Raw genomic sequence first — 25,974 nt, forward strand, 5'->3', positions numbered from 1 at the left:
CAATACAAAATATCGTACAAATCGAAGGAAAGGAATCGTTTTTCTTTTCTTCGTTTTTTTTTGTTTGATTTGCAAGACATACCTTCACGCTGGCGGCCGGCTACGAGATTAAAGTCTTTTTGATATTAATCGGCCCATGCGGTGGTCTGTACAGCACCGTCGATGGCACCGTGGAACTCTTTTTTTGAAGTAGGAATTTATGGCCCGCATAGAATTCGTAGCAAAAAAAAAAAATCACTGTATGGAGAGAATGTTGAGTTCTCCGCTTTTTTTGGGGGGTTTGCTGGTTTGCCTATTCTCCTATTCTGTAGGTGATTATTTTTCCTATGATACGATTATGCGGCCTATTTCTGCCTCCATGAAGGAGAGGATAGAACGTTCCATCAATTGAAGAATCGATCGATTTGTTTTTCGGTTTCGCTTTTGAAAGGAGTTTCGTTGCTATGGTTGCTCCTACTTATTGTCCGGAAGTTAATCTACTTATCTTAAATGGGATACAAAGTAGCACAAAACAGCAACATAACACAACATCTTCGGGAGCTTCTACCAAGCTCGATATGATGAGAAGATGAGATGGTTCCACTTGTTTTGCGGCTTAGCGAACAGGTTGGTTTTGGTTCAACTTTTGCGCGATTAACGCGCGCCTATTAAATCGAGTGGTTTGTTGTTGTAACGTTACGGTTAACGTCGGGTAGGTGATTCGATTGCTTATCCCAAGTTTTCGATTATCAATGTTGTGTAGCGTTATTGATCGGATCGCTTACTCCAATTGTGAACCTGTCGGCCAACGCAAAACGCTTCAAAAACTGGAACGTTTCTTGCTTAATCTTCTACTAATCGTGTTGGATTCTATTTTTATCTGCATAAATCCCAACCCAAGATTACTATGTTTTTCTGGAGAAAAATCCCTTTTCTACTACAGCACGTGTGTTTGCTTGAAACGTCCTCGTTCATATAGTATACCCACGTGTCCTCCTACTGACGACAATGAGTGAATTGGCAATCAGCCGCTACCTTTCCCCTTTCCGGCTTCATTTCCCACTCAACCCCCTTCCCCTTTTGTCCGCATAACAAACATCGGTGTCGTCCCCGTGTCATGCGTGTGGCATGTTACAACATTATCACTTGCCAACAGCCAACGCTTCTCCATACCGACGCGTTACTACTCTATCTTTTGCGCTTTTCGCTAACAGAATCCGATATCCGTGCCAGCTTTTTAGCTCGCACAATCCTGCCAGGCGCCCACTTTACCGCCCAACCCATACGTTCCCTTTCCCGCCTCCAACAACGACGGTCCGTTATTAATGGTGCGTGGAGATGTTTACAAACGGTCGTTACATGGGGCAACAACGTATGGCCATGGTGTCGTTTACACATTTTCGAAGGATGTCTAGTCGGTGTTCGCTTGCGTCGTCGCTTGCTCGGGAGACGTGTGTGGTGAATTTCCATTCCGGTGGCGGTGAAATGAAGCTTTTTCTTTCTGTTTTTCATCCAAACACACACATACACACAAGGCAGCAACTAGCAAACGGACCGGCGTGCCAAACACGATACCCCTGCGATACGGTGCGATGAAAGTGCAAGCGATTTTGGTTGTTTTTTGGGGTGTGTTCGGTTACATGTTCTTCGCGCCAGTGATAATGAAAGTATGTTTTTGCTTTTAGATTTGGTGCCATTTGATTGAAAACAAATCCTATTCCTAGTGGCTCAAGGCTAATGCTATGGTAATCGAATTCATAAATATTGAGCCGCTTTTGAGGAATGTTTATTTTTGGAATCAGCGGAATATTCTGTGAAGATTTTGTATAAATCTCTATAATAGAGAGACAATAATAGTCAAAACTTTCATAACGGGAAGGCGCGGTGCAAACAAAATCAATACTCAGAGAATATTATAGTTTATTTATTTTATTTTATTTTAAATTCCTAAATTTTAAATTCCAATTATTCTCTTTAGTGATGTTAGGAACATTAATCTTTGCAACAATTCATGTTAATGATGTTAGGAATTATACATTACTTGAAAAAGAAACTTGAAATGTGAGATTTTTTCTAATTCTATTAAATTGATTCAAAGTTTTCATTAATTAATTATCTTTTTTTTAATAATCTATAAATACAATACCAACCATACCAACAGGCGCTTTGCCATAGCCCATAAGCAGAGGTGCACTAAAATATATTAAATCTTCTAATTCTAATTATAAATAATCCTTTCAATTTAATCAAAAATATTATTCAACTGCGTCATTGTTAACTGAATACTTTAGATACTCTTAATACAGTTAAAATCAAAGTATAGTAAACCCCCCCCCTACCGTTACGATTTAAAACTAATCGTCAATATTGCGAATATTTTTAATTTTGTTAAAAAAACATACCTTTGTTTCATCTTTCCGAAAACATTTTGCATCATGTTTAAAATAGATTTAGTTATCACATGTTTATCTTTTCCTACATCGTTGTTCCTTTCGATTGCTTACCTCTGTCCTGTGTATAAAGTACCGTGCGCCTCCATCAACTCAGCGTTACCAAAATTTCCCATTTTGTTTTACCATTTTTAAATGCGCATTAGTAATAGGATGCATGGTTTTCCATTCGTAGAGTGTTTTCCCCTTTCCTCTCTTGTTGTCCTCTCCCTATCATCCAACGTTAGCTATTATTAGGATGAGCTACTTCAGCTCACTCGAGGACTCGAGCGAGAGAGAGAGTTGCTGGCGCGCAAAAGTAATACTCACCCCCTCTAAACGTTAAGCAAACAGCAAAGTTACACATTAATCATCATAATTTTACATCATCACGATGATCGGACACTGCACCAAAAAACAAAAAAAAAACACGAAAAGCATCAGAACCGGAGAAACTTGCTCCCCCAAAAAACTACCAACTTGCCAACATGATTTAATTCACTCCAATCATCGTCCGAGCGTGAAAAAGTAATTTAAATTAAAATAATGAACCGAGAGATCTCACCAGACTCCACCGTCCACCGTCATCTGATAGCGAGCCAAAACACCTTCCCACGGAGGGAGAGAAGGAGAAGCGTACACACTACCAAAATCCTTCGGCAGCGAGCAACCCCGGAGGACAAACTTTTCTACTTTGCGCACGTTATCGTGGCCTCTGTCTTCGCTTAAATTTTACAGCCAAATGAATGTGCAAATTAACCTTGATTTCAATATTTACTTTCGGTTGCTGGAAAGCTGGGGGGAGTGCTGTGTTTTGCCAGTAAGCAGTGAGGATGTCTTCATTTACTTTGTGGACGACGTGATTCACGCTGTCTCTTGTGGAAGCGCTTTTTTGTTCTGTGTCAAGCAGCTGTTAATGTTGGTACCCAATTCCACAAGGATAGTAATCTAGTGTTTTTTTGTGTTAAAAAGTTGCTGCATCGTCTTTTGGATGGTGAGACAATCACTGCTGATGCACCTTTGCTGTGAATATTCACATGAAGTGTGCAGTCAGTTTATGATAGTGTTCTTAATGGTATTTTAAGCTTATTTCTTACTAAAAAGAAAAATGGGACTTTTTACATTAATTTACATTTAAAGATATAAACGATATAAAAATTAAATATTGAAGCAAAACAAACAACTACAATTAGCCTTCTATTGTCTATCTTTATTTACAGAAATCCCTCCTAATTGGACGTATACCGGTGGCACAAATGACGGGCCCGATCAAGCGAGGACTGCTCTGGCAGCAGCGCGACCGACTTTTCTCCCGCTGGAAAGAGAGGTACGTACATTAGAACCGTATTAATGTCGACGTTGAACTAAGCCACCATCATGTCCCAATCCACCAAATACACACACACACAAACACCAACAAACATCCCAAGCGGGGATCCCCATTTTACAATGCTGCTTCCTTTTAATGGGTGCTATTCCACCACGGTGCGACGGTGCAGCATTAGCTTGCCTGTATGCCCGGATGCCGAACGACATGCGACACACGACACTAATTATGGAACGTTAACTTTGATACCCTTTTTCCAGATACTTCATCCTAACACGTGATTATCTCAATTGTTTCAAACGAGCCACCGGATCCGCCTCGGAGAAGATATCCGACATGGGACAGTTTATATTTAAGGTAAGTTTCTGATGGTGGTCAGGCGACGTTGTTTTTTAATATACAATTCCAGGCAGTACACAGGGTTATAAAGGTGTATGTGTGCGTGTTTTAACATGCTCGTATAAGTTTGCTGACCACTATGTGGGAATGGGATGGATTAGTTGGGCAAACCATTTACTTTAGACCGTATTGATACGGCAGTGAACCAGTGAAACATTACAAATTCTGTCACTGGCAAAAAGCTCGGCACCATTGCTTTGTTATCCGTTTGTTCGAATTGCACTTGGGAAATATGGGAACCGTTTCGAACCATCGAAGTGCAAGCAAAAGTGCAAATATTTGCCCCGGATCAGGGTGTGCGTCGTTTACATTCCTGGCGAGTGCGATTTTCCCTACCCAACGCACTAGAATGAAAACGCAGTTGAATGCACTAAAGGAATGAGGGTGTTATTTCCTCGTTTGATTGCGTCGTTGGTAAGCAGTGGTATTTAAAAGACCGTTCACCCCATTTTGTTCGAAGGGTTTGAGCTGATGCACAATGAAGTTTTGTTGTTCTTTTGCTAGTTTGATTTGGTTCTTTTATATAATAAACTTATCCAAAATGAGACAAATGAGACATCATATTTTATTTTTGCAATATTAATTTTCCATTAATTCTTATTCTTTTGTTTGCATTTCACGGATACGTTAAATCTAATAAGAGTCATATCGTTTAAATCTTTACACAATTATTTATTTAGTTTGACAACGGGTTTTAATTTCAATATGTATTATATGTTTCTCTAATTATTATTCATTTCATTAAATTACATTACTAGTTCATTCTTTCAATAAATATTTATGTCAATAAATATTATACTAGGGGAACGTTCTGATAGAATTATTGTTTCATATACTAATTCAAATAATTAAGTCAATACAAGTCAAATACAAGAAAAGATTTTGTAAGTTGATTTTTCTCACAATTTACAATAATGATAAATAATAATTATGACTTAGATCAACTATTATTTCAATTGTCTACCATTAAGGTTTCACTTAAACTGAACTGAACAGATCTGAAACTAAATTTAATAGGAGTAACAGTCATCATAGAATATAAAAATGGCAACAAGGTCATTAAAAAAGCATAATAGAATAACAATCAAAAGAATAATACACTGCAATCGAACAAAAACAGTGAGATTAGAAAATGGAATAGAAAAAAGTCTGCAGAGCGAATTAAATAACAGATAAAAGGTGGGAACACGAGATAAAAAAGAACTTTGGGTGAACTTTAAATCAAAGAGATCGCAACAGTAATTAAACTATCTGATAGAGCATCAAAACGAATCATTATGATAAAACAATTTATGAAACATGTTGAACTGACTTATGAACTTTTTTTGGTATTTCTTTTACTTCATTATTTTATTCCTTCTTTTATTGAGATTAATGTGCAAAAAAAAGTTTTTAAACTTGAGGAAGAATCAATTTTTTACATACTTTACAAGACAAGACGCATTCTTGTAGAGCTTTCCAAAGAGACAGAAAGAGATGCATACTATAAAAAAGGAATAAAACGTAAACTGTAATACAAATTGAAACTCAAATATAAGGCTTTACCCTAGCTTAAAGCATTAATAGCTTTTAAAAAAGTATGACTTTTTTAGTGTTGTTTAAAAAAAAAGGCTTCAATTTATTTGAAATTCCTATTTTTTGGTGCATTTTTTATGCCATTGTTCATCAGCTAGTATTAATTAAATGAACTACATTTTAAATTAAAGTTACGTGTAAAATGTTAAACGAAAATAGCTTCTATATAAAACTGAAAAAGGTCCTTTTCGAGAAGATTCTAATTAAAGCCAGACAGTAATTCGTAATTCCCAAGTTACACGCCAGTAATGAACGAAATTCCACACAAATCTCTCGTCCCAACGAAATATCTTTCCATTGTGCGTGCTTCGCTCCGTGCGCGCATTAAATGCAGAACGTCTGTCAAATGGCAAATCAACAAACGTACTCATTTGCACAGTTCACGCTACTGTTTGACTAGTCCTGCCAAAGCCCAATCGTATTCTAAACCCCGTTCCTTTATTGTTAGGTGCGTACGATGGTTGTGTATTCTTGCTGTGGGATAGAACGTCGTACTGTGCTGTGGATGTTTTCATTGTCGTCTGTGCCCACAACACACGCGACGTCGACCCAAGAATCAATGCACCGAACGCAAATGCGTAAGAGAAGTGCATCACGTACCTAGTAGGGAGCGCGCACAAAAACGAGCGCTAAATATATGTGCCTGAACCGCCGTCCACACAAACGTCATCCATTCTACGGCCACTTGCGTGGTGAAACTCCTTCCATTTAAATCGCGCGAGTGCAGTGGGCTGGGCAAACATGGGCGGTGGGTTGGAAAAATTTCATTTTCGCACATTTTCACGATCGAGCAGATGCGGTTAGCGCCCCTCCCCCAGCAACGTTGAAGAAACGGAAGCGGAATCCGTACGGTCGACCGGTCGTTCCCAGTTCCGAGCTAAGCGTGGAAACGTGTTGTCGTACCATTGCCGATGGCTTTTGGTTGGTTCTGTGTCGGTCGGTTTGCGAGGTTGGCGGTTCCTTCGCCCGCACGGCTTTGCGGCCGAATATGTAAACAATGCAACGCGCAAAGTGCACTCGAAGAAAGCCGTCGTGGGCCGTGGCAGGGTGGGTTCGCGAGCTCCGACGATACACGGTCACGGTGCTCAGGGATTTGCAGCATCTACGTGCAGTGTGCGCAAAAAGTACAAAAAAAAACCATCGTCCCGAAGGAGTGGAAATGCAATTAAGTGCGCTTTGCACTTGCAAAAATCAAATGTTTGTTCAATGGAGTGCATATAAATTGCTTTTAATTGATTCGCCTTACGGGCGGGCGGGTTCGGTGCACCCGGTCCTTTCGTTATTGTCGACCTGCGTACGAGACGTCGTAGTGCATCGATAATCCGACTGCTCCTTTTAAAAAGCCTTCACCTTCACACACACACATACTCATGGAATGAGTTTAGTGCGTTTAGTCAGAATCAACTCAATCAGCTCAAACGCGAACGAACGCTGTAACGAGCGAACCGTAAAAAGGGATTCAACAAACTCTCGCCCCAACAAACACGCCCACCCCGAACAGGTGCTTCAGCTGGCAGGTCAGCAAGCTCAGCTCAGTCCCCAGACAAACAAGATAAGGAACTAACGAGAAATGTGGATAAACGACTGAAACTCAATCAGCAAATCCAATGAACTCTGACGCCCCCTGCCCGAGAGTGTGGGATCGTTCAATTCGCGTTTCGTTAATCAAACACGTAGAGAGCGCGCGCGGAGTTATTAACATCTTTTTGTGTTATTATACTGCAGTGCTGGTGTGCGGTGTTGAGCGACTGTGCTGAAATGGTAGTAAATCCCCAGGAAGGATGTTTGCGGAGGAAGAGGGATTAGGGCGAAACTATCGCGCCGTTGACTTCCACTCAGAAGCAATCAGTACATCGATTAACGTGAAACTCCCTGTTGGGGGATGAGTCTTACGTTATGGGTAGTGTCATTGGGATGGAGCTTTTTTTTACATGATGCTGGAGATGTTTTATTGTAAGCGGGAATTATTCGTTCATTTAATTTGTGTGCAGATCTTAATGCAATTTATTGTTTAAATTCTGGGTTGAAGAAAAGGATGAATAATGCCATGCTTTTAATTGATCCTTTTAATTAACGAAATAAGCAATTCTTGCTGTTTGATCCGTGTGTAATCATTTTATATTTCTGTTTTACATTTATCGCACTTAAAATTTGAACTATATTTTTTTAATAACATTTATTACATTTTGGTTCAAAATTCATGTAAATTTAACTAGTTCATCAATATCTAGATTATAAATATACAGATCATGAAATACGCGCAGGTCTTATTTCATACAAATTTCTTAGAAGAATATATTTTGAGAATTAGATAGAACATAACGTTTTTGTCAAATTCTATGTTAATTCGCCAACAAATCGACACAATTTCCGCATAGGATTGGGATGTAAGTGAAAGCTTTACAGCTGATTTTTAAATGGAAATTTAAATGGAAAATTAGAAATTCAAGAGGCTTGACTTCATTATAACATTGACTATCGCTTTCCACTGCCTGAGTCATATACATAAAAAAAAAATATCCTGGCCTTTCGGATATGCTTTAAAGATGGAGTTTAAGTCAATAAATCGTAAAATGTAAGAACTAGAGAAGCTGAGGTTGTTTCAGAATTTACAATAAAGACTATTTAGGATTTCGCATTAGGAAATTGCTTAATCAGGTTTGAGATTTGACTTATTGAACTACCGCCAAGTCAAAATCAGCTATCGATCCTCACAATCTTTGAAATACCATAGAATCCTTATTCTAATGACAAAAAGGGTCGCACAGGTGTCGCTCTTCTTGTTGTTGATGGCCAACACAAAAGCCATTGTTTTAAGCCTTGGCACTATACTAGGCACCAGCTTCGTGCGAGGAACAGCACAATTTATGGCTGCTATGTTCCACGGTGTCTCGTTCCTCGCATAATTTAAATGCCAATTTCTCCATTTGCTGAATAGTTGTCCATGACTTCTGGTTGCTTTTGCGAAAGTAATCGATGACAGAAGCAAAATAGATCAAATGTTTCATTTCCCATTTTCCCTAAGCGGCAGAGTGTCTTACCCCCTTTGGTGGTATGATCTTAATATCCATTGTACTCTAATTACATCTTATTACAAGTGTGCCCACGATCAAACCCCCGTTTTGTTAACAAATTTGATACCTCATACTTCTCATACATTAAATTAGATAGATAAGATGGATACATTATACATTATTACCAATTAAGTATAAAAAGTGTCAATTGTTCCCACGGCTTCCGTCTTCACTCAATTATCCGTTATTGTAAAAACACTTAATAAGGAACATTTAATTAACTTCTTACAACTAGATTGTTTTTGTACCTTTTTGTATAAACATAAAGGCTTGGAGTTTATGGCTGAAACGTGTTTGGCAGTAAACGGATGCTATTGTTAAAGTATATTGGCACTGTCTTCGTCGCTTTTCTACAGTGTTTATTTTTATGATTTCAAGTCATTCGTCTAGTCAGTACTGGAATTGGTTTGTTTTATCGTGCCCTTGCTCTCGTCGATCTGGCTTGAGTAACTAAAATTCGTCAAATAAAAAAAACAAAACACTCGCCGAATCCTTATTGACACACCATGACACGGTGCTTAATATTTAGGCAGAGGCGGATTTATCCATCTCGGAGCCCTAAGCGGGGGACAGAATTGGGGCCGCTAGTTTCCTTAAAAGTCCCGAAAATTATATCGCATATTTTATGAATATCTTTTTACGAATGCCAAATACATATTACTGAATTCGTTAGGGATTAATTTGCATCTGTCGTTTTATATGGCAGTTAGTACATTATGTTATTAGCTATAGTCAGTTAGTACATTATTTAATCTATAGTGTTCGTGTAATCAAGTTTACACATTTTGCATAGTTAAGGATGTCCAGCTGTTTCCGGTAATGTAAAAAATCAAAACTATATTCAAATACTAGCCAGTTTTTGGTGTAAGAAAAATGTCAGTTGCCCTGTCCTTAACCAGATTAGATCACTGTAGCAACTTGACAAGTTATCTATTACGTCTTAAAGGTATATCTGGAAAACTTAACAAAAAAATCTGAATTTTTCTCATTTATACTTTTGTATTTTTAGAACAGAGTTTGTAATACATTTGTTTGCTCAATCATGCACATGAGCAGTCAAAGCCACTATACAAAGTTTGTGTGATTGCCTGTTTCACAGATACACAAAGTTTGCCTGAAGTCCAAGCGTCCAACAATGATTGTACTGCACTTTCGTATTTGTAGCCTTATCGTCCTTGCAATCGAGACCATCGTCGATCAAAAACATGAATTAATCGTCCCAGGAGCTCCTTTATGCCTTATTGTCATGAGAGGTTTTATTTATTTTAATCTGGAAGAGTGCGAAAATATGTAATGTTTTTTCTATGTATGTAAGAATGTACTACTTTAAGAATGTTTTCCATCTGTTTTCCTCTGATATTAGATATTCATTCTCTCAATAATTGCCGCCTGGTTGCCCAGAGTGTGTTTGTTGCTTAAGTGTAGCTACTCCCGCCAAGATTCTTAGACACTACTGAACATTTTAGTATCGACCGTAAGAGGCGACTTTATAGAGGTTTCACGAACCTATGCTGTATATGTCTAGAAGTTTAAACTCGTCCTATTCATACTTTGATTAGAATCAAAGTGGCATTAGTGCCAATCAGCTATTGGCTTTATTTAACACAATTGACTACAATTAATGTTAGATCGTTAGAAGTAGCATGTGGTGTTCAGATAGTAGGTAACCTCCGTTGCTTAGGCCGCTGCGTTGGTAATGCCAATATTACCCTTAATAAATAAGTCGTAACGCTTCTTTCTTCTTTTAGGTATGTTTTGTTACAACATAAATGCGAGGAAGAGTTACATTTGTCTGAAATAAAGTAAAAATCCGTATAATACTATTGGTTTTTAATTGTTGATATTTATTAAAAAATCATTATGTATTTTAGACTCAGTTTTAATCAGTTCAAAGTAATATTTTTAAAGATTCAAACGCAAACCTTCAATGAAACAAGTGAAATCGCAAACAAAAAGCCTCTGCCGGCGGTAATTACACCTCATTCATATCAATGGCAAGTTTAACGAGCCCAGCTAAACAGCTACAGCTAATTGTTTTCCATTTTTCACCACATTTTCATTCACCTCCCCATTCATTTTTCATGTTCGTGTGCAAAAAATATATTTCACACAAAGGATAATACACAAATCAACAATCGTTAGAAGAAAAAAAGAACAAACTCAAACTCCACGCTTTAATTCCTATTGGAATGATAGGGTGAGCAGTGTCAGTCCAAGGTAGAGTGAACAAATGCTCTAAACGACCGTCCATTTATTGCCAAATGGAAACGGAATTGAATTCTGACCTAATTAATCGTGTCATCAATTCGGGCTCAAACACACGCGCACACACACAGCACAAATGCAGTACAAATGAGCCCATCGATTGTGATTCATTTGGGGTAATTGATTTAGAATTCTAAAAATACGCCATCAGCCCTTTATCAGCCAGAGCTTGCAAACCTCCATCAGGTTGATGTCGCAACCCACCAATTGGCCGGCGATGAATAGCCACTAATTAGCCGATGATTAGCGTTTTCAACATTAGTTTACACTCTCCCTCCCCCCTTTTTTCGCATCCATTTTCTATCACATTTTTTCTAACCGTATTGATTTGTTTTCTCCCACAAAAAAAAACACACAACAGATCAAACTAGTCGACGTGGAAAAGGTGGAATGGCTGAACCGGCGGTCGTACAGCGCGATAGGCCTGCTTCTCGGCTCGCGAGAAGGGCGCGTCCTGTTGCGCAGCGACCAGGGCCTGGAGGATTGGTTCGAGCTGCTGGAGGAGTGCACGCTGAGCAGCAAGGAGCGGCGTCGTGCTCTTCGACTGACGCAAGGGCCACGATCGCGCGCCTCGCTAGCGGCCCCCGTGTCGGCGGCCTCACTGCAGAGCAACCACCTCGGGCTCGGCGGTACCTACTCCGGTGCGATCGAGGATTGGCTCATGTCCCGGCATCAGAAAACGGGCGCCCAGCGCTTCAACCACATTCTGCTCTCCGACTCCGTGCCCGACCTGAGCTCGATCAACGAGAACGGGCTGTGCAGTGGACTGCTGACGAACCACTCGACGCCGAAGAAGGTGCCGAACGCACGCCACAACCTGTCCGGCGGTGGTGGTGGTGGTGGTTCGAGCAATGGCTACAGCAGCCACAACGGCAGCCTGTACAATGGCTTCCCGTACTCGCCGCTGAAGAAGCTGGCGGACAACTTTGTCAACGGCAACCACAGCTACACGCTGCACGACGATCTCGAGGAGGAGGTGGAGCTGCGCCGTGGCGGCCGTTACCGTGACAATGACGATCTGTACAGACGGCCGCTCGGTCCGGGCGGGAACGATAGTAGCCGGCATTCGTGTAAGTATCTTCGAGTGGCTGTTACGTATCTTTTCGTTTGCTAAATTACAACTTCACTCCTACAGTCTTAACGGATCTGGACTATGCCGGGTGTGACAGTGGGCTCGATACGCCACCGTCCACCCACCGTCCGTCGAGCTGCCGGGACAACATCTACTTTGCCTCGGCGTACAACAACCATCACGCGCACGGGTCCGGATTCCTCGGCAAGGACAAGACGACCGACACCGGCATCAGCTCGTCCCGTGGTACGCTTGTCTCGCCGGCGAGCAGCATCCGCCACGGGTACGTCAACGTGCAGCACTTTAACGGCAACGGTGGCAGTAACAACACCACCACCACCAACAACAACAACCATCTGAACAGCTACGGATCTCGGTAAGTTTGTGCTAAAAGCTGTGCTAAAGATTAATATAAAACACAAGTGAATTTCATTATTAATTGCCTTTTTCTCTTTCTCGCTTGCGCAACCACCGCAACCCATCAGCTACAGCGTGCAGGAGCAAAAGATCCTTCGCGCGCGCAACACGGAGGAGAACAAAAACTCGTTCCGCTCGGTACGGGCCGAGTTTTTCGACCAGAGCAAGTACAGCAACGGCAGCAACAGCAACAATCACACCCTCAACAACAATAACAACCAAATCAACAACAATGGTGGTGGTGGTGGTGTTGGCGGCCATCATGCGCAACACTTCCATCCGCATCACCATCAGCACGTGGTGCATCAGCATCCGAACGGTGGCGCTGTCGGCAGCAATGGCAACATTCATCAGCATTTTAACGGGCTTAACAACAACCACAACCACAGCAACAGCAGCAGCAGCAACAATAACAACAACAATGGCAATGGGAATGGTGGAACGTTGAGCGATCGCGCCTCGATCCTGTCGGGGAACGGCAATGGAGGCGGTAATGGCACGGGCTCGACGCAGCGTGATCGCTACCAGCAGCATCCGGCCCTCGCTGCCATCATCAACGAATCGCAGGGAATGAAATTCAGAGGTAGGTGAAAAAAGGGGGAACAGGAAGACTTGCAGGGTTTCCTACCACAAAAAAAGGTGTAATGTTCCCATGGTTAATTGGTCTTTTTTATAAATGTTTGGGATTTTTCTATGATTTAGTATTAAGCCTGGTTCCAGTGAAATTGAACGTAAAATTTTGGGGTTTTCTGCTAAATTATGTCATCAAATATTAATCCGAATATGGCTTATCTTACACCAAAAGAAAGGATATTCAATTTCGCGATGTGCTCGTTGAAGCACACCCACAACTCCGATCCCGGAGGCGGAGTCGTTCGGAGTCGTCCAGAGTCGCCCGGAGTCGTCCGGAGTCGTCTGGAATCGTTCGGAATCGGCATGAGTTGTTTTGGATTCGTCCGGAATCGGCTGTAGTCGACCCGAGTCGTTTGGAGTCGACTGGAATCGAAGTTTGCCGGAGTCAACAGGAGCCGTCTGGTGCAATGTGCTTGGGGATCAGGGATTTCATTTAGTTGTTTTTTTTTGTGCTTCACTTTGCGTGTGCACATCCTATACAGGTCTTTGTTTCCAAGGCCGGCCGACTCCGGCAGACTCCGGACGATTTCGACTCCAACCGATACCGTACGAGTCTGGACGACTCCAACTTCGAACGATTCTGAACGACTCCGAACGACTCCGGAAGACTCTGGATGACTCCGAATGACTCCGACTTCGGACGACTCTGAGCGATTTTGCCCATTATTAATTCAATTCCCCAACTATTTAGACAATAAAATGTTAGGTTTCGTTATTCGACAATCTACTGAATTTAGAGATCCTCTGTGTGTTTAAAGTCATTGTATAATTGTCTAGTCCGATCCATCCTTGAGTTCAGCTGTGTAGTGTGGTGTCCTCAAACAATAGGGATCTGGGCGAAAATTGAATCTGTGCAACGTAGATTTAAATATTAAAATATAAAATTTAAAAAATATTTCCATTTACGCATCAGCCAGAACCCATAGCTAACGTACATTTCTGCAAAATGAGTATAGGAGAACTTTAGCCTGACACAACGACCTTCCCTGGACAATGTGTAGACAGTTCAATTCTCATTTCGTCTTCCATTTGACTACGCAGAGCTTTAAAACTAGGATATTAGATTCGTACGCCATCGGTAATAGGCAATATTAGTTTTAGCATATAGAATCTTAGTGGCAAGAGTCATAGTCTATGTAGTACCAGACCAGATTGTCAAAATAAAATAAAATACACAAAAACGTATGAAACGTTAGCATTTTTAAATCAAATGATGTTTTAAAAAATGTAAAAAAACTCAATAAATTGTTGAACGAATTCGAAATCAATTCAAGAAGCAACCAAAAATCATCGGAAAACAATAACAACATAAAACATCATAGAAAACCCTGCAATAAAGACAAGAAAGTGGTTTAACGATCTTCAAAAAGTTAAAGAAAAAATATAAAAAATATGGGAAATCAATCTAACAATTATAGAAAACAATCAAATAATTCTTTTAAAAAGCACTTAAATATATTCACAAACATTTAATTTATTTAAAAAAAAATCTCCTTATCATCCGCAGATCGTTCCTATTCCGACTGTCAGCAGGCGCCGCGACCCCGCCAGTGGACGAGCAACACGCCGAGCCCGAAACGCATCCCCTTCCTCGGCACACCACCGACCAGAGTGTAAAAGGTGAAACGACGACGACGACGACGACGACGACGGACTGCTGGCCGATGCACAGGCATTCCCCCCAATTGTTTCAAACTACACACTACACTAATAAACCCGATAGCGAAAATAATTGCAAATACAGCTAATATAGAGCAACAAACAATAGTAGGAAACAAAAACCAATCCCCATTTTTTTATAAAGCACAGTAAGCTATTGCGCTGCGCATCCCACCATACGGCAAGTACAACGGAAAGGCACCTCGACGACGACGATCGAACGATCGTGCACATATTTCCTCAATCCCTCCTTTTATTGCGCACGTGCTTCTCTTTCTTCGTGCACGAAGATTAATTTACGAGAGAAGAAACTAACTCCCTTTAACGTCCATCCCCATCGGCCCCATTGATCAGCTTTGTGAAACGCGGTAATATGCTCGAAAATCTACCACTTAGAACACCTGCCACACCTGTCCAGTGTTCTGAACACTAGTTTCTGTTTCTGTGCACAGTTCCCCAGTGACTGTGGCTATTTCGCCGAAGCAAACACGAGCATTTACAAATAGTTAAATATAAATGAAACAAAAAAACACGTTATACAGTATAAATGTAAAGCCATTCGCCGTTGTACTTGCTGTATTTGCGGTGCGATATGAAGCGCTTACCATGTGCGTAGTTCTGTGTAGAAAAGGGTTTGAATTCGGACTTTTGAATGATAGCGTAGTTTCTGTAGGGTTGCTGTTCCAACATCTCTCTCTCTCTCTCTCTGTCTCTGTGCGTGACGTTTTGTGCATCACGAGTATCCAAATAGTAGCATAAGTACACTAACTGTTGTAGGTAACAATTTGCAATAATCAGTGCGATCGCGTCAAGCTTATTGCGTGTTCAGTTGCGTTTTGAACCATTAGCGGCGGAGGGTTCAAACATACAATTAGCTTCGATTTTGTGAATGATGTTTAAAATTACACAAAGCAACAAACAAACAAAAAACCTGTAAATTGCTGTACGCGTGTGTGTGTGTTAGAAGGAAATCAATACGCTAGAGCCTATTGAATTAGTGCGCTAAGTCTTAGGCGGCCCATAAAACCATAAATCAATCATACATCATACAGCTCACCAGGCAAATGCTTCAGTGCGTGCGTGCGATAGGTACGTAGTTGTCGCGGGCGTTTTTGGATGTTTAGCAAAATTTTACATACATTGTGTGTAAACGTGTCTTGCCTACCACGTGGTTGTCGTTCATTAGAGATACTAGAGCATCGAAAATTAGGCGTTAGTGTAGTGCTGAAACAAAACAACTCACTGTTCCAAAAAGGGAAAGTCTGGTTGGTGTGTTTGTGTGTGTTTGTATGTATAGTCGGACCCCTTATACTAAACTTATTATACGATTTTATACGCAAAAATGAAAAAAAGGATAGGGAAACAACCCAGCTTAGTGATTTTGATTTTCGAACGCTTGCTTTTAATAGGGAAAATTAAGGAGAGGACAGAGAGAGAGCAAAAACGGTTATCACGAGCCTAGAACCATTGAATGTGAAAAAAGCAAACCGTTTAGTGGTGTCGTCTTACTGTTTTTCTTTCGCCTTTTTGTTATGTTTTGAAAATAATTAAACGATTGCGTACGGAAAACGAACTGCGTGTGTTCTGACTAGACAAGAAGTGCATACAATAAAGGTAAAATAAAGTAAAAAAAAGAGCATGGTGAGTTTTGGTTACTTGTTACGGGGGCGTTTTTTTACGATTTATTCCGTTACATTATGCGCTGGCGGCTGCACGTGTGGCCGCAAACGGAAAGCGAAAAAAAAAGTACAAACAGTACAAACGGGGATTGGACGAAAAGAAGTCTCCACAACGGACCGCGCAAATTACGAACAACACAAACACTAATCGGGTGCAATAAATTAAAACGTATTCGTGAAATAAAAGAATTTTGGAACAAAACCACAAAACTAACTCGACTCCGCGGACACTTCCTGCTGCACTGCTGATTCCTGCTCCTGGCTCGCGGGGGACGATACCGAGCCGGCAGGCGTTGATGGGTTTGGTTTTTCAGTCGCATGCCCATTCACCTGTTTGTTGGCATTGGTTTGCTTCACCTTCTGCTTCCTCGTTTCCGACGGTGGCGATGGGGCGCTTTCGGCCAGCTTTTCCTCCTCCTCCAGTGGTTCCGCCGGTACGGGCAGGTTGGCTTCCTTCAGGGCCGCCAGATAGGTGGCCCGTTCGGCCTGCAGCGTGCGGCACAGCTTCTGCAGCTGCGTCAGCTGGCGCGTCGTCTTGGTGAGGTGCTTTTCCCGCTCGATCTGCTCGTCCAGCATCTTCTGCACGGTGGCGTTGCTCGTTTCCCAGCGCGACTTCCACGCCATCGTTTCCTTCTCGAGGGTTTTCATTTTTTTCGACATCTGTTAAAATGGGGCGAGCGAAGGGAATCGTCGATGTGTGGTTTTTAGTAGAGAGAAAGATTAAATGACAGCATACACAGTACCTTCTTCATGTCCTCCTGGTAGCCTTCGTAAATGCTTCTACTCTTCTTCAGCGAGTCCTGGAACTCGCCGTACTTGTCGGAGTACATGTTGACCTGACCGCGCAGGTGCGACTCGACCGACTGCAAGTCAGCCAACTGTTTCTTCACCTTCTGCAGCTCGGTCATTAGTACAAGTTTCTCCCTGTATAACAAAAAAGAAGGAGAATAGAATCAACATCTCACACAAGTTTCACTGGAGTCCTTCTTACGCCAGGAATTGCTCCTTTTCGCTGTTTGCCTGCATCTGCAGCTTCGCCAGCTTGGCATCGTTCAGCTGCGTCACCAGCTCCATCTGTTTGTTCATCTTGTCCATCTGCTGGTCGCGCAGCTCGTACTGCTCCAGTATAAACTTGAACCTGCCGCGAAAGTCCACAAATTACGTTTCAAATCTACCCCTTCATTACTGTCCCACCACCACCAACTTACTTCTTCGCCATCTCCATATTATCCTCCTTCAGCTTCATGTTCTTATCGTTGTTCTCGTTCATCACCGCCTGTATGTCGTTCAGCGACTGTTGGAACTTTTCCTGCGTCTCCTTTCGCTTCTCCTCCTCCTGCTGTATCTGGGCTAGGCTCTCGTCCTTGATCGTTTTGTTCTGCCGCTGCAGCTCCCGGCACAGACCCTCCAGCTTCGTCTTCGTCATTGCCATCTTGTCGTGCTCGAGGATGAGATTTTCCTTCTCGCGCTTCGACGCTTCCAGCGTCCGATCGTACTGCTTGTGCAGGGCGACCAGGCGCCGGTTTTCCTTCTCCGACTCCACCAGCCGCTTGTGCACGGTTGCGTACTTCTCCTCCACCGTCATACCGCTCAGCGCTTTCGCCAGCTGCTCCTCGATCTTGGCCTCCCGCTGCTTGTCCTCGCGCAGCAGCTTCTTCGCTTCCGCATTGCTGCGCGTCGGTTCACCGTTGCCAGCTTGTACATCCATACCGTTGCCGGGTTTACTAGTAACGTCTGTAATGGAGGACAGATGGTGACTGTGTGTGTAAGGGACACTTGGACGCCGTCGTTTCGTTCGCTTCGCAAATCGCAGCTCGATACTATTTAATCAATATCCCAAGGAAACGGATTACCCCCCCCCCCCCCCATTTCCTTGCCTGCCTCAGTGTTAGCCGGCAACTGGGCAGTAATTAGATGTAAATACCATCTTCCGCCATCCATGCAGCTTGTGAACAACAACACAGTCCTTACCTCTTTGCAGGAAACTGCACAGCACAGTACAACTATCTTTGTTTTCTTTGCCGATAAACGTTTACACCGCTGAATCCACAAACTCTTTCTGTTCAACAGCTTAACAACGACCGCAAGAGTGTATTAGCATATTTTACGTGTCGAGCGGTTTTGCTGCCTGTTTTTTTTTACAGCGCAAGCAATACGCATGCTACTGCGTTGTTTGTAAACAAAACCGTTGTTTCTGACAGCAGCTTGACGTTTCGACCGGGTGTGCGCGTTTACTGTGTGCGGTTCAACATTTCTATGTTTTTAACCGTTTTTCTTCGGTCGTTAAATATTTTTTAAATATTACCTTTTATTACAGCAGTTTTTTAGATGTATTCATGTAAATGTTCCTTCCATCGTAATAAAAGACACTACTGATTTACTAGTGAATAATGGAACATAGGTACAAATTCGCTGCATTTCATTTACTGACAGAGAATGGTTCGTATTTGATTTATGTTTTTTTACTGAAAACCGCATTTCTAAACTATTCCATCGCATATTATTGGTCTTGCACAAAACCTTCATTCCTCGAAAAAGTTTCATAGTTTGTCGATTAAATTCTTAACCTCCCCGTGACACGCTCGGCGTAAACGCCGAACAGTGTAGCTTCAGCGGGGGCTATTTATATACCAATAACATCCAGCAGACCCCGTCATGTAAGGCATTACGCACTATGCAATAGGTAAAAGTCCCTTCAATTATTCTAAACGATCCCAATTGTGCTATAATTTCATGTACCAACCGATCATGATCTTTGTCGAAGATCGCCTGCCATACACTCGACCAACACTGAGCAACGAGAACGTGTAGTGAGGAAAGCGAATGTTTCAACACGGAAGCACGAGGCAAATTTTACATGCCGAAACCCGAAGTAATTCGCCGACAATGTGAACGGCCACCATAGGAGGGGAAACATTCTTACCTGCCATATTTTGTTGTCGAAACACACTCTACGTAATTTCTGCAAAGTTTTACAATTCTTTCACAATTCTTTTACAATTTAGAAGTTAATTTTTTACACATACACATATACACACGCGCAACCTTTTTTTCTGACGGCGACCGGTGATCTAGTTATTGCACCGTGTCACGCACGCCACAGTATCCACCGGAAAGTGAGCGTGCACGGGGCATAAGCTATGCTGGGCGTTCAGCACGAATCGCTGCCTCTGCCATGTGCTCTCTCTCTCGCTCTGCGCGCGTTACCAAAAATAGATAACATCGCCCTCAAATGGATGATGTGTTTGTGTGTGCTTGTTATGCTATGTTTTCTGTGCAAAGAAAATTCATCCCATTGCTTCCCCTTCCCGTTGGTGCGAGCGATCAACATCGATCTTCAGCCGATCGCGATGAACTTCATGTTTGGAACACTGTGCTGCTGTTTTGTGTTTCAATACGTTTTTTTATTGTTTCATAAAAATTACTCTACTATATTTTGTAATAGGCGAAATTTGATGTGAATTTGTTGTGTTGTGTGTAATTTAGGGTTTTGTTTTTCTTCTGTGGATGTAATTTGTTCACGGCTGACGGTTGCTACTAGTGTGGGTGCAGTCGAAAACAACAACACCCCGTCATCGCATTTCGCACACATAAATCTTTATCTAATGCCTCTCTCTAACGGCTTTTGGTTGGTGTACGGGTACGCGCCATATGTTACGGTGAAAGTATGTGTCTGTGTGTCCTCTGTTGTACTGTATGTGTGTGTTTATTTATCATTCTAGTTTCACATTCAGCCAGTCGACGGATAACAATCAGCAAAATGCCATTCCCCAAAAACCATTTTCCCGTTTGCCGTAAATAATTCACATAATAGCATGCAGCAGCAGCAGCAAAATTGTTGTTTTAACGGACGGTACAGAATCAAAACGCGTCCGGGAAATCAATACCTTTTTCTCCAATTAATAACCATCGCCCCAAAGTCAAAATTGCTTAGCTCCGTCCGAAAAAACAAAAATACAAATTCGTGCTAGCGCTGCGCTGGTAGTTTGTTTTGGATAGAGAATAGAAAAAAAAATGGTTTTAATTGGCCTTTTATCACGATGCTTTTCCATATCAAAACGCAACACCGATTTGACGACGCCTCTAATCTTATGCGCAAACCCAACCACTGTCCCGCAACTGTTTTGCTAGTCGACGACCACCACCACACAGGCAAAGAAAAGACGCCCATTTATCCAGAGATTGTTAAATTGGGGCTGTAAGAGTTCAACTAAAGATAGCGACAGGGAAGGATCGTCATCATTACTTGCAAATACGATGCTTGCTCTGTCAGAATACCGTAGTATGCGGGAGGGAGAGAGGGAGTTTGCCTGCGCCTGATGGGACCGATCCTTTACAACAAACTGGGGATGGGAACTTCACACGCACACACAGTCTGCACGAGCCAGTAGTTTAGGGGGTACAGAGACCATGCTCTTACATGCTCAGATAGCCACTGTTGTGGGCCGCATTGCGCCCGACCAGGTACGCGATCAGCATGATGATGATCAGCGTCACCAGCGCGCAGCCGACCGCGATCGGCACAATGTCGGGCGTGTCGATGGCTTCGCAGTCCTTGGCGATCGAGAACTTGCCATTGTACTTCCGGTGGAACGCTTCCAGCTGCAGCTTGGTGACGGTGACGGTTTGCTCGCTCAGGCCGGCCGCGGCCGACGTCAGGTTCAGCTGCTGCGCCTTGTTGCAGTGGTAGGACATTTCCAGCGGCGTTTTGAACAGCGTTTGGTTGTTGCTCAGCACCAGCTGCTGTTGCGCTGCAAATGGTGGAGGAGAAGGAGCGGATTAGCATGATAAGATTAGAAAGTGGCGCACCGGGCCGCAACTTACGCTTCGCGTTGGGGAAGGAGTCGCCGACAACGGGCAGCTGCAGGGCCAGCCCGGTGAAAGCGAACTCGTGCTCGGTGCCGTTCAGGGCAAAGTCGATGCGCAGCGAGCTGTAGTTGTTGCTCTGCTTGTCCATCGCCCAGCTCAGCTCGATGTAGTCGGTCACGTTCCCGCACTGGCCCGACTTGACGATCGCATCCTTGGGCAGATTGTACAGCACGCTCACCGGTTTGCCGTCTAAAATAGATAGGAACAGTGGAACAGTGCATTATGCATTATGCCGCATGAGAATTTCCCTACGAACGATGCACTTACCGGTGTCAAAGTAGCTCAGGTTGAACTGCATGGCCATCTGAGCGATGACGCAGGTTTCGTTTTTGCTCGTGTCCGTGTAGCTCCAGCTGCCCATGTCCGGTTCCGGCATGGGTTTCGGTGTCGGCGCAACCGTCGTGGTGGACGGGGCCGGTTCCGTTGTAGTCGAGGGAGCGGTGGTAGTGGTCGGTTTCTGCGTTGTAGTAGTAGTGGTGGTGGTCGTCGTTGTCGTCGTCGTTGTAGTTGTCGTCGGTGTGGTTGGCGTAGTCGTGTTAGATGGTACATCGCTAGTATTTGTCACTGCCTCAGTCGTTGGTGGGAGCTCCGATTGAGCTGAAAGCACAGAGGGGGAGAAAAAAAAGCGAAAGACAAAAGTTATAAACGAAAAAGATAATTTTTTGTGTGAGGAAATTTAAAAGCATAGCATCATCCATCGCTACTTTATTATTGATAAGCGACACACTCGAATGGTATTATCGTAGAGCACCACCAGTTTGCCCGGCACGACGTGTACGATCGCGCTTGCTCCATTGCATGATTATTGATTGCACATTCTTCGGCGACGGTTGGTGGTCGGTTGAATCATGAGATTGTTTTGTGAGATTGTGAGTAGTAGGAAATCAAATGAAAACAGAAATATTTTTGAATAAAACCTACAGCGAGGCTCTAAGGCGTCATCCATCAATTACGTGACGCGAAAATTATGAATTTTCGAGCCCCTTACATATTGTACCATCATCAAATTGATTATTCTCTTTCACATAATATGTGATGCTTTATATGTTACGCATGTTTTACAAATTACGAACAAAATTGGTACTATTTGCAGGCGTTTCGGCTGCATTTTCAATGTATGTATGCATAAACTTACAATCAATAATCAATACTGGTGAAAAAACTAACTAACTAAGCTAACTGCATTAACTCCATCTTCAGTTTGTTTGAAACGAATTGGGATTGAAAGAAATTAGATTATTATTACTCCTGTTTCTAGCGTTACAGTTGAATCTCTTGCCATTTGCGCGAATCGCGAATCGCGTGTCGTTATCTGCGAATCGCATGCTACTATAATCAAGTGCGTGCCTTTGGGCCGCTGCCAGACACACAGAAGAACCACCGCAACGAACAAATTTACCAATGTAACGCATAGTAACGCTTCTTTTTTCGGTCGACTGATTTTGGTCCACCCGTCGGCGAGCAAAATTCAAACGAAATTGCCGTTAGTATGCTTCTGCAGTGGCAAACATCAATACAAAATAAACTTAAGTATTCCAGTTATTCTCATCAAAATTGAGGAAAAAAACTCACTTTTTGTTTGTTTACAATAACAAGCGTTACTTTTCGGTTGTCAAGGTTTTTCGGTGTATCTGGCAGTGGCCTTACAGTTGAATCTCTTGCCATTTGCTTCGAATCGCATGCTTCTATCATCCAATGCGTGCCTTTACAACTTGCCACTCAAGTCGTCACAGTAACGGAATGCAACGTTACTGCGACGATCCTTTGGTATGTGTTTCCGTCGGTCCGCCCTGTGGTAACCAAATTCCGTCTGCGTGGTACATAACAAGTAGCAAAAAACTTTTTAGCCCGGCACAATCGCAAAGGTTGTTAAGTTACGAAGGAGAATCTTCGATGATTACTAATTTGTTATTCGAGTTAAAAAAAATATTGTGTAAAGTACCCAGAGTTAAACTCCCCCTCTCTCCCGTGTAACAAATCGTAACGGACGACACCCCTTCCCGCTCCTATTAGCGTTACATAATTTATGGATGACGCCTAATTGAATTTACACTGCTTCTAGAGCAGATTCTTTTATATGCTTTTTTGTTGCTTTAAACAGGCAATTTAGGCGTTTTACTGACTTAATGCTTAGACCTGTTGCTTTAAAAATTATCTGTTTTGGTTGTCAATAACAGGGCCGTTAAATCAGTGTGTCTGTAATCATCATTTACCAAAATTCCAGTTCGAAGAACAGCAACACTGTGGAGTGAAACATGAACCTCACCCGCTGTTTACAATATCAGTTAGCTTGGCTTCTTGGTCGAGTGAAAAACATTGTCACACTTTTTATGCCACCCTTCTTCACACCTTCTCCAGTTCTCTTTGTGTACAATAAAATAGCAAAACATTTCAACTCTTTTTCTGACTCATCACACACTGCCCGTACGTGTGGTTTCTCGTGAGCCTGTTTCTCGTGGCGACGACTTCAAGTCACATTCAATACGCATCAGGCTTGTTCTTTTTCCTCCTTTTAAATGTGTTCGTGTAAGTAGATCGATTATTAGCGTACACTTTTCTGCGCCTGCTAGCCTGCTGACGGTAATATATGCTCTTGTTGCGCTTTTCAATGCAACCTTGATGCTTTAGAAACGAAACTAAAAAGAAGAAAAAACAGCGCAAGACCGATATGCGATTTGGCAACTCGTTTATGGTTAAGGGGGGGGTTAAAAGGGGGTGGTGTATTGGCAGCGCATATACAAAACAAAAATCAGCTGACACACACTAGTGCGTCGTAGTGCGTATGATGTTGCCGCACAACGACACTCGACATCGAACGTGTGACCCCCACATTGTATCCACCATTGGTGTCCGTGGCGAAAGGGCCACCAAAAGGTTCTCCCGAAACGGAATTAAAGGACAAATGCAATGCCATTCCGAGGGTGTCCAGTTCGGGCAGCACTCGGGCAAGTGCTTGATCGCTACATTGTAATTATATTTTGCTTTAGCGCAACGCTCCGTTCCCTTCCCCTGGTGCGCTCTATAGGCCATCGGACGGAGGGCTTTTCTTTGTTCGAGCCAGCGGCCGTGCTACGCTGTGGTGCTGCGCGTGTGTGTGCGTGTTTGCTGACACTATCATCACCATATAGGATTGAGCCGATGAGATGCATACGGGCGATAATCATGGTAGCCATATTTACACAGGCTGACAGGGAGTTGACAAGGAAAACGCAGAAGAAGGAAAGGGAAGGCAGCGATTTTACGGCCGCGAAGCTTCGCAGTTGAAGGGATTCAGGTACTTGCGTACTTGTGTTGTGTACTGCGTGTGTGTGGAGCAGTTCCGCATTTGATTACACAATTTCAATACGGCCGTCCCGTATCGCGTTAAATGTGTTTGGCAGTAGCACTGGCTCCGACGACGTTGTTCACAGCCGGGGAGAGTTGGTGAGTCAGCAGCCGAATGGGCGTACTTACCATTGCACACCGCTAATCCTACCACCAGCAGCAGGCAAACGAACGGGGTCCGAAGCGAATGCATCTTTGCCGTGCCTAGGCAGACGCTGAGCTGCTAGTTGTTTTGCTGTGCGAAATAAGGGGCTGCACTTTGCACTGCGCAACAACGCTGCGTTGCTGCTACGCTATCACAATCGCAAATCACGGAAAAAAAACTGTTCACCGCACACTTGTCACTAAGCGTGGCTAACACACAATCCTTTTCGGTCGGGCTTACTATGCTACACTGCCCTCGGTCTCGGGCCGGGCGTACCAGTCGCGCTTCTTATCAGAGTGAGGATGGTGATTATTCCAATACGCTCGATGCTGGTTCTGACTGCAATCCAAATAGAAGAACAATGTCTGTCATCATTGCAGAACGCACGCACACACACACCCACAAACGCATGTAAAGGCATCGAACATACGAAATCACCAACACACATACACGGGCGGTCGCTGTCAGTTGGGCGATCGATTGTCAATACCAGCTGACAGCGTTGGCAGTTTGAAATGACCGTTATTCCAAATACAATTGAAAAATACGTTAAAATCACCCATTTGTTGTCGTCATGTATGTTATATTTTTGGAGTTTAAACATTATTTTTAATTTTAGAATAAAAATAGAAACAATTGAGCAGTAAATAAAAAACATGTCGTAATAAAAAAAAATAAATGTATGCAGTTGTAAAGTTTATTCACAAGTCACGCGGTTAATGCTTTTCGAAGACATCCAAGTAACTCGGGAACAGACTGTACCCGAGTTACGCGGTTCCCGACATAGGCCCGTTGTAGTAGCCATCCGATGTGAATTTATCGGACACTGCTGCCTCACGCTATTTAGGTTAATATTGGGAATAGTTGAATGATTTTAATTGTGTAACCATTGTTCAATTGTTTAACCATAATGTCATGTTGTTCCTTTATAAACTACATAATTACATTCACAGATAACATCGGGTGCGACAATCCAACTGAATAAAATTCATTCCGTCGTACGTCGAAATCGCACGTCGGACATTTTCTGTCAAATCCCACATAAATTTCGTCCGATAAAATCGCATCGGATAAGCGTTGCCATGGCCCTAAGGTTAGTGTCTGTGCTCCATCTCCGATCTCCGACAT

The 25,974-nt window shown here is 42.8% G+C and overlaps 3 protein-coding genes across 4 annotated transcripts in view; 1 reads left to right on the forward strand and 2 right to left on the reverse strand.

Annotated features, from left to right (window-relative positions):
- Positions 1 to 16,267, forward strand: part of LOC120959637 (uncharacterized protein DDB_G0283357) — a 120,487-nt gene extending 104,220 nt beyond the window's left edge. Inside the window, exons 3-8 of the mRNA XM_040383200.2 lie at positions 3,629 to 3,735; positions 3,996 to 4,092; positions 11,410 to 12,118; positions 12,184 to 12,496; positions 12,606 to 13,120; positions 14,678 to 16,267. Coding sequence (XP_040239134.2) covers positions 3,629 to 3,735; positions 3,996 to 4,092; positions 11,410 to 12,118; positions 12,184 to 12,496; positions 12,606 to 13,120; positions 14,678 to 14,787 — 1,851 coding nt within the window. The 3' untranslated portion in view covers positions 14,788 to 16,267. The remainder of the gene's footprint in view (positions 1 to 3,628; positions 3,736 to 3,995; positions 4,093 to 11,409; positions 12,119 to 12,183; positions 12,497 to 12,605; positions 13,121 to 14,677) is intronic.
- Positions 16,268 to 16,475: 208 nt separating this feature from the next.
- LOC120959638 (alpha-taxilin) lies at positions 16,476 to 19,789 on the reverse strand. 2 transcript variants are annotated; one of them, XM_040383201.2, is made up of 5 exons: positions 19,432 to 19,789; positions 17,717 to 18,242; positions 17,500 to 17,646; positions 17,252 to 17,432; positions 16,476 to 17,168 (listed from the first exon to the last, which is right to left on the reverse strand). In XM_040383201.2, the coding sequence occupies exons 1-5, from the start codon at positions 19,436 to 19,438 to the stop codon at positions 16,719 to 16,721; spliced, it is 1,311 nt and encodes a 436-aa protein (XP_040239135.2). In that variant the 5' UTR covers positions 19,439 to 19,789; the 3' UTR covers positions 16,476 to 16,718. The 2 variants fall into 2 exon arrangements, with proteins under 2 accessions (XP_040239135.2, XP_040239136.2); XM_040383202.2 differs by lacking the exon at positions 19,432 to 19,789 and adding an exon at positions 18,480 to 18,705.
- A 101-nt stretch (positions 19,790 to 19,890) lies between these two features.
- On the reverse strand, positions 19,891 to 25,216 carry LOC120959639 (lysosome-associated membrane glycoprotein 1-like). The gene is made up of 4 exons (XM_040383203.2): positions 24,831 to 25,216; positions 21,645 to 21,974; positions 21,333 to 21,566; positions 19,891 to 21,259 (listed from the first exon to the last, which is right to left on the reverse strand). Exons 1-4 carry the CDS (start codon positions 24,892 to 24,894, stop codon positions 20,925 to 20,927), a joined length of 963 nt encoding a protein of 320 aa, XP_040239137.1. The 5' UTR covers positions 24,895 to 25,216; the 3' UTR covers positions 19,891 to 20,924.
- Positions 25,217 to 25,974: the final 758 nt, after the last annotated feature.

The sequence above is a fragment of the Anopheles coluzzii genome, chromosome 3, assembly GCF_943734685.1.
Source record: "Anopheles coluzzii chromosome 3, AcolN3, whole genome shotgun sequence".
Lineage (NCBI taxonomy): Eukaryota > Metazoa > Arthropoda > Insecta > Diptera > Culicidae > Anopheles > Anopheles coluzzii.